The 9,463-nt window shown below is 36.3% G+C and overlaps 1 protein-coding gene across 1 annotated transcript in view; it reads right to left on the bottom strand.

Moving 5' to 3' along the window:
- Window positions 1–9,463, bottom strand: part of LAMA2 (laminin subunit alpha 2) — a 391,580-nt gene that overhangs the window by 121,164 nt on the left and 260,953 nt on the right. The window contains exons 34-35 of the mRNA XM_023529836.1: window positions 6,653–6,795; window positions 3,264–3,362 (exon numbers count right to left, since the gene is read on the bottom strand). Of these exons, the coding sequence (XP_023385604.1) occupies window positions 3,264–3,362; window positions 6,653–6,795 (242 nt within the window). The remainder of the gene's footprint in view (window positions 1–3,263; window positions 3,363–6,652; window positions 6,796–9,463) is intronic.

Raw genomic sequence — 9,463 nt, forward strand, 5'->3', positions numbered from 1 at the left:
CATGGCGTTTCTAGATATAACACCAAAGGCATGATCCATGAAAGAAATAATTGATAAGCTGGAATTTATTAAAATTAAAAACTCTGTACTGAGAAATATACTGTTAAGAGAATGAAAAAGCAAACCACAGACTAGCAGAAAATATTTGCAAAAGTTATACCTGATGAAGGACTTATCCAAAATATACAAAGAACTATTCGAACAATAATAAAAAATAAACAATCATTTTAAAAAAATGAGGAAAAAACTTGTCTTGGTTGATTCAGGCTGCTATAATTAAATAGCATATGCTTGGTGACTTATAAATAATAGAAATGTATTTCTCAGTTCTGGAGACTGGGAAGTGCAAGACCAAGTTCTGAGAAGATTCAGTGTCTGGAAAGGACCGACTTCCTGGCTCATGGACAGTTTCATTTCCACTGTGTCCTCACAAAACAAGGACGGGGAAAAGGATGTCTCTTGAGTTCCTTTTACAAGGGTACTAATTCCATTCATGATGACTCCATCTTCATGACCTAATCACCTCCCAAAGGTGCTCACCTTCTAAAACCATCACCTTGGGGGGTAGAATTTCAACATAGGCATTTTGGAGGGGACACTAATATTCAGTCCATAGCAAGACCTGAAAAGACAACTCATCACAGAAGATATATCGATGGCAAATAAGCATATAAAAAGATGCTTAAAATCATGTTATTTGGAAAGGGTAAAATAAAATAATAATGAGATAACACTACACACCTATTAGAATGGTCAAAATTCAAAACACTGACGACACCAAATGCTGGTGAGGATGTGAAGTAATAGAAACTCTTATTCACCGCTGGTGGGAATGCAAAATAGTACAACCACTTTGGAAGACAGTTCAGTGATTTGTTATAAACCTAAACATACTCTTATTATATGGTCTAGCAATTGTGTTCTCAGTATTTACACAGATGAGTCGAAAGCTCATGTACTTGGATATTTACAGCAGTTTTATTTATATTGCCAAAACTTGAAAGCAACCAAGATGCCTTTCAATAGGTATACTGCTAAATAAATTGTGGTACATTCAGACAATGGAAAATATTATTCAATGCTAAAAAAGAAATAAGCTTTCAAGCCATGAAAAGATATGGTGAAAACTTAAATGTATCTTATTAAGAGAAAGAAGCCAATCTGAAAAGGCTACATTTTACATGGTTCCAGCTATATGATATTCTGGAAATGGCAAAACTATAGAGACAGGTTTCCAGGGGTTAGGGAGGAAAGAGGGAAGAATAGGTGGAATTTTAGGACAGTGAAACTATAATGGTGGAGACATGTCGTTAAACATTTGTCAAAACCCATAGAATGTACAACACCAAGAGTAAACCCTAAAGTAAGCTGTGGATTTTGATTTAATAATGATTTGTCAATGTAGTTTCATCTGTTGTAACAATTGTGCCACTCTGGTGAAGGATGTTGATAATGGAAAGGCTATGCTTGTGTAAAATCAGGGGGTATGCGTGAACTCTCAGTATTTTACAATCAATTTTGCTTTGAATCTTAAACTTCTTTAAAATGTAAAGGCTATTTTTAAAAATATAGTATGGGAGAGTCTGCTGGAAAAATGCAAGGATGAAGGCTAAAACATAATAAAGATCTGATTCTTTTAGTGATGTATTTCATGCATCTTTAGGCTCAGATCATTAGATTGTAATCAACTCAATGAGGGCAATGACCGTGTCTGTTTTGCTTATACTTCTATCCCTAGCATGTGTCATTCTGTCTTAGTGCCTAGAGCATAGTAGACCCTCAATAAATATCAATTAAATGAATGAATGAAATGCCACCTGTTCCATGGAATTTTTCCTAATTACCTTTATTTAACAAGATTGTTATTCCATATGTACACATTTATCAGGTACATATCTATTTTATTCCAGGTTCTATTATATACTTATAGTTGTCCCACATGCCTACATGCTTATGTACACAACACAAACAGACAGACAGACAGACACACACACACACACACACACACACACAATTTCAAGTTCCTTGAAGATGGAGACTGAGCATCATTTGTATCTTTCATCTGCCAGCACCTAGCTTGGGCTTTGTATGTGAACATTCATATGTATTTGCTGAATTGTTTACTCTACTGATTCATTTAAAATTTCTTACTTAGTTGTATTCAGATAACAAATACAAAATTATTAAATATTCAATTAATATGAGATAAATGTACTCATTATTCTAATGTCAATGTTTGGCAAGAAGCTCTATTTTGCATCTGTACATTCCACATTGCTAGTATAAGATTATGAAAAAGCGTTTAGTACGCTATTTGTAACATCAGAGCTATTGTTCAGCATTTATGTGTTCAGAAGCCCATTTGATTCCCCTGTAGAAATTTTCCTAAACCAGCAGCAGGTGAGGTGGAAACAGTATCAGGACAGTGGGGAGCTGGGCTCTGGGCTTGCTTAGGTCCCTGGATTTTGTAACTTATATGGCTATTAATAATTCACTTCGATGCCATGGCCTGCAGTATCTCTTCTTTAAAAAAATGGACTAGATAATCTGTAAGAATTATTCTTTGTCATTTAACGCTCTTAGATAATCAAACTGAATCCCTAAATTACAGGCAGGTTTTTCTCTTCATGCATTATTCTGGCCACAAGATGGCAGACTTTATGTTGTTTTCTTCATTCTCTACCAACAAAAAGAACCTTAACCCTCTTACAGCTTTGAAAATTTAAAACTCCCAATTCCTTAAAAAGTCTGATAAATGCAATATGGACTTTTCATTTGGATTCTAAAAGTGTCTTAAATGCTTTGAGTTTTCACAGTAAAGAAGGTTTCCTCTTGTGTGGGAATACTGATTTAGACTATTGCTATATACATGTAAAAATTCCATGATTAGTTCAAAGAGACTACAAGTATTTTCATTTGTTTTCTTTTTTCCTTATATAGTCAAAGGCAGTGCTTTAGAAATTCAAAGTTGATTAAAAAAAAAAAAACTTTAACATGGAAGTTACTGGAGTTTTCAAAATATACTGTCATTCTGATATTTTTAGCCATTGTTCTTGACACTTCTTAAATATTCCAACTTTTTTTGTGCTACTGGGTTCTCAGATTTTATTTGAGGCAGAAGTAGCAAATCAAAAATACATCTATTTCATGCACCAAAATGGGAATTTGAAAGAACAAGATTTGCATTTCAGAAATTTGAAGTAATTTTTCTTAATTTACATGATCTATCTACTTTAAGAAGATTTATGATTTTGCCAACTTACCCTGGTTAGAAGCTCATTCATTTCTGTCACGAGTGTATTCAAGTTGCCCTCTGCCAACTGAATGAGCCTCTCTGGGGCCCTCTGAGGTGAGAGCAAGTGCTGAAAAATATTTCATTCATTTATACATTTTAGTAAATAGTTTTGTAGTGATCATGAGCTTGAACATTTAACAAAACATATTTTCCCCTTATATACAAAAAACTTAGGCTTATCACCCTTAAAGAAAAAGAAAACAAACCATTTCAATTGGGCACATATACACAAAACAGTATGTGGAATATTCTGGCAAATAATACAAATTGCAGTAATTTATTGAGAAATTACTATGTGCCAGGAGTTTTTGTTTTGTTTTTTCACTTAATTTTTATGACAGTTTTATGAGGTAAATGTTATTCTATTTTGTGTATGAGGAAACTGGCTTCAAGAGAGTTGAAAACTTACACATGATCACATAGCCAATAAGAAATGGAGTCCTATGAATGCTGATTCTTTAAGCCTCCCATTTCAATCAACAAAGATATCATTTACAGGTTAAAAAGAGGATGGCAGTCCTTGACAGAGGGAACTGGCCACGCATTATCTAACTGGCCTGACCTCATTGCTGGTAGGAGCTGGCCTGGCACTCACAGATAGGCCATTTTCTTCTCCTATTAACTATAATCAATCTCATAAAACACTAACATTAGACAGGGTCAGTCTGTGACAGTGACGAATGAAACAAAATGAGACCACTCCATAATCTTGTCTAAGCACCGACAAAACCATAGTCTCTGTGCAGACCACAAAAATACCCAAATCCCATTTCCTGGCTAATATGCATGACCACTGTATCCTTCCTAATCATAGCTTTAACCTCCCTTTGTTCTTCCCTCCTTCTAGATAAACTTCATTGGAATACTAAATTACGGAATTACTCCCACTTCCTAATAGCACTCAATCCAGCACGAACTCCTCCTTCTTTGAACCTGCCCCAAATTGCCCAGCACAAATGCAAATACTAATAAGTTATTCCTAATGCTCTCTATTGAGACACCCCAAATTCCCATTGTGTGCAGTGTCCCTTGTTGCAAAGAGTTAATAAACCCCATTTTGTTCTATCACATGTGTGTTCCTGGTGGTCTCTGGCTAGATCCCAGGGAGCACTGATACAGTTAGAGAAACTGAACAAAAGGGGTAAATAACTTGCATAAGGTTTTATAATATCAAAATGGGATACCAGGTATCCAGATATTAAATGAAGTATGGAAGAACTCAAACACAGAATCAAGAAAGACTGAAATTTAAGAAAAATCAAAGTCATTTTGACCAACACCCAGCCATAAGGAAGTAGGTAATTGAAACTCCTGGCTTAGATAGTGACCACAGATCAGAACCATCCCAGTATGGCCCCTCAGCACTCCATCCATTGCTTAAGTATTATTGTTATTTTTAAAAATTATGTCCTACTGAAGTATGCGCTTTCAGAGTTTAATTGTCTTTATATTCTCCCTGTGTATAAGGAAAATAACTGGTCGTCATCTTCTTTATTAAAACTCTTCCCAGTCCTCAATATTGGGCCTACAAGGTAAACTCAGAATTCTCTGCCTGGCTTTCAAGGCTGTCCTTCGTGTCTCCCTGCCCTACTCGAGTCTCAAGCTTTATCTTTCACTAGCAGGCCTGACTTCTAATGTCTGCCAGATAGGCCTTGCTAATTCACACCTGTGCCTCTGCTCATGTGGCCGTCTTAGATTTGGTGGCAAGGGTATGTATAGGCCTGGGAACAGGGAGACCTTGCCACTGGAGGACTGAATCCTCCCAGACAAGTTATTTTCTCTCTCTGAGCTTTGCAAAGGTGATTTCATTCTCACAGGCCCTAAAGTAATATTGCCTCTATTCAAATCCCGGCTCTACACCTAGTGGCCATGTGACCTTGTGTCTCACATGTTAACTTCTCTGTGCCTCATTTTCCCTACTAAGATGATACATTACTCATGTCCTACTTCTTGGAGTTTATTTTAAGATTTATATATGACAATTCATGTAAGAGTGGTCAATTGCCTAACACAAAGATATTTGTCAATAAATATTAGTTATTCTTACTATCATTATTATTGGTTTCTTCTTCTGTTAAATAGGAATGATAATACTTTAAAGGCCAGGGTCCAAATTAAAGAATATATTCCGTATATTCTTCTGGTGCCTAGTGAATCAATCTTAGATTTCTTTCTCCAGTCCCCACCAATATTTCTCTGCATATTAAATTTATGTCTATCTTTCAAATTCCAATACAAATTATACTCTCATTAATAATGCATTCCATAATTACTCTGAATCTTACCCGTTTCTCCAATCCCTGTATTTTATTTTATGTCAAATTTTTATAAGGCACATGGTAATTATGTACTTTTGCTAAATGTTGAATTATATTGTTTAATTATTTTTTTAAACCATAGACTTTGAGCTTCCTGAGGGTAATGACTACATTATAGGAGTCATGAAACCCCTAGAGAGCTAAGAGCCTCCCAGAACTTCTCAATAAATATTTGATAATTGACTGATAGTGTTTATGCAGTTATCTTTCATCTTTTTCATCAGATGAACCCCAATTTCCTTAACATTTCTTCCTATCCCATTAAAAGCTTTAACAATGTTTTAGAATAGTACTTCTCAAATTAGTTCTTATTCAAGTACTTTCAGAGGTCTACTTATTCTCTTGCACAAAATTTTAATTTTATGTTTTCATTTTGCCAAGCAACTGAAATGTTAACGTAAGCATTTCTGGAACCCAGGCTGAGCACCTGAGAGATGGAAAGACCACCTGATCTCAGCACCTACATTTGCATGTATGTTTTATTATATGGTAGATTGAGGACATGAATCATTTGAACTGTGGAGTGATGCCAAATGTCATTTTGGGACCCTGACAAGGGGCTCTCTGGTTCAAGCTGTGGAAAGGTAGGAGTTACCACATGTCATGTGCTGATGAAGGAACTGGCATGGAAGGAGTCTGTATCAGATTCTTGTTGCAAGCAGTAACTCGCTTTCAGCAAAAAACATGTTATTTTATATTAATGCTTTTAATTTTAATTTTTGAGGCTTTCATAAAAATTAATGTGTTTTGATTTTATAGAGCTATAAGTATAAGGAGTTCACCTGATTTTATGTTTGCACATATTTAAGTAACATAATGAAAATGATTTAGGCCAAACATGGGGAACATAGGCCTCTTTTCCTTAATAGCAACCTGTATATTATAGTACTGAAGTTTGAAAAACGCTGGTTAAGACAGCCTCTGAATTTCTCTAACAGGTGCTTGCCTTGATTTGGGGAAATGGAAAGAATATTTACCAATTATTATAGAAGCTTCTGTCATCTTTTCTCTGGTTCTCGCTATTACTGCTGCAACCTACCTTTAGTTCCTGAGTCATATTCTCAAGACCATACAGCATTTTATATGGAGCAGGCAGCGGGCCAGTGAGGTTGATGCTCGTGGCCATCTGCTCCAGGCGAGCCAAGTCACCGAGAAGAAGGCCCGTACATTCATCTCCACAAACTGTAAAAGGGAAATGATGGAGAATATTTACTTCTGCTGAGCATCCCAGGCAGATGTTCAAAGATTTCAGCTATGAAATATTTTATGGGCCAAGTATAATTCTATGCAAGATGATGCTACTAGTCTCAAATATTTAATGCTTTTCAATGAATGACAGCTGAAAAAAGATAAGAACAACAAAAGATCAGACACACCTGTCACCCCGAACCTGAAATATGGATGATGATACAAACTGAGGAATCAGAGAGTAGGAACAAATGGATTTTGAGGGAAACAAGTGTATTGCAAAAGTATTAAAGGAGAGGTAAGATGTGAAATGTAACGTTATAATGCCTCCAAACTTCCCACGTGAGCAATCTAGAGGAAATCTGTAACTAGAGAATAAAACATGCTCCAGAGTCTAAATATGCATGCAAATGTACAACACTACATTAGACCGCACTGTGGAGTGGCTATAGCAATCGAGTCTTCACATGCTTCATGTATTACATATCCCCAAACTGTATAATTTCTTTAGCTTGATATTGAAATTTTTTTAAATCAAAAGAAATTTTTCTAATTTTTTCCTCATAATTAAATTCATTTACATATTTACTTATTTGTCAACACTTCCTCTTTAGCCTTTCAGCACATTTTCACCCATGATTGGATGAAGTCCCACAAATTCCTATTTTGATGATTAACTTATCGACTCTTGTAATTAAATAACTGCTAAGAGCCAGAAAAAAATTTCTTTAAATAGCCAAGAGTGCTAATGTTCCATCCATAACCTTTTCAGTGATTGGAAAGAGGAACTACTCAAATTTGGTGGTGGTGGAGTGGGGCTGGTTGAAGGAGAGAAAAAATGGGTTGTTTCTTCATTCGCAAATTAATCTCATAAACAGCACAATTTCTAACAATACCTTGATTCTTTTGGAGGATTTTAAAAATATACATATTCAGTTTAAACTTAGTTCAAAGATTTCTTTTTACTCTGCTTCAAAGTAATGAGGTATAGCTTCTCCACGTCAAGAGCGTGTGCTGCCATATTCATGATATGCGGTCATGTACATAGTTTTAACCTCTAGCTTATGTTCTGCAGATAGAGGTATCAAAACTATGCATGTGTTAGAAGAGGAAAATACATAACAGAAAATATGGAGATTTGGAGCAGTTTTGGATCATGCCCAAAACTGTCAAGAATTCAATTAGTTCTCTAAACAGCATTCCTCTGAGCTGCCTAATGGAGAGAAAACCATTAACTGAAGCTTATAAACAAAGAGAAGCAGTACAGAGGTGATTTTTTGATAGGAAAGTAGTTAGAGGTGAGTTACAATATCCCTTCTCAGGAGTTAAACTGCTCCAGCAGGGCTTTTAATAAATCACATCCTTGGAGGTGACGCCTGCAACCGTAGAGCATCACATGCAGGGACTTCGCAAGCTCCTAACGTCATACAAGCTGAGCGAACAAAGGGGCTCTTTGGAGGCAGGAGCTGAAATCTGGAACTCGAGCTGCACCACTTCCTCTTCTTCTTCCCAGAATGAAAGAGGATTTGCTCTGCATAGAAACTGAGTGAAATGAGAGCACTGTGGCTTCACCCCCTCAGGTCGATGTGAGTGCTTGAGAAGCTTCAACAGACCTATCTACATGAAACAATTATAGAAAACGCAACTCGGATTACAATCAGATGCCAAACTAACTATCTAAATACCAAGACACATTCTGGTTCTCAAACTTTTAGTGGGTTTCTGAGGACATTTTTTAATCACAGGACACTAGGCCATACCTCAGTGTTTCTGATTCAAGAGGTGATTGAATCACCAGATTTCTGATTCTCTGAGAATGTGCTTTTCTAACAAGCTCCCAGGCGAGTATTGATACTTCTGTTTGGTACACCACCTGACTGGTAGCATTGGCATCACTTAGGAATTTATTACAAATGCATAATCTTGGGCCCACCTTAGACCTAGTGAATCATAATCTACATTTTAGAAAGATTCCCATGTGATCTATGCATTTAATGTTTGAAAAGCACTGTTTAAGGTCAGTTGTTCTCAATTTGGGAGTTAGAATCAAATGAGGATTTATAAAATACAAACATCCAGGTGCTTTCCCTTCCTCACCTCCAGAGAATCCAATTTGATGGGTCTATGGTAAGGCACAGGCATCCATATTTTTAAGATTCCAAATGATCTTATCATACAGACAGGGTTTAGAACCACTGAATCAGTTGATACAGTTTAGAGATGCTTAGTCCTAAAGGGAGCAAGGGTTTGGAATATGTAATTTTGCTTGCTGTCTCCTCTGTCTAGAATACATCTTCCTCCACCTTCCCCCATGCAGCTCCTGGATGTTTAGGTTAAATGCTCAAGAGTTACTTCCTTAGAGAGGAAGGCCACGATGACTCTGCATTACTGTCCCCACCACTCACTACTGCATTCCCTTTTTGTCTTGTTACCCTAACACTCATACACATGTGGGCTATTTTACTACTTTATTTATATATTATTTTTCCTTCACTAAAGAAGGGACTTTAATCACCTTTGGTCACAGTACCTAGAAGATTGTCTTCTACATAGTAAAAAATCAATAAATAGTTGTTCTATCTGTGATAAAAGAGCCAAAAATATTTTGGAGATTATCAGGGAGTCAGAAGGAAAGAACTGAGAGAGGAAAGGAGAGAGGGAG

This window comes from Pteropus vampyrus, unplaced genomic scaffold (assembly GCF_000151845.1).
Source record: "Pteropus vampyrus isolate Shadow unplaced genomic scaffold, Pvam_2.0 Scaffold43, whole genome shotgun sequence".
NCBI lineage: Eukaryota > Metazoa > Chordata > Mammalia > Chiroptera > Pteropodidae > Pteropus > Pteropus vampyrus.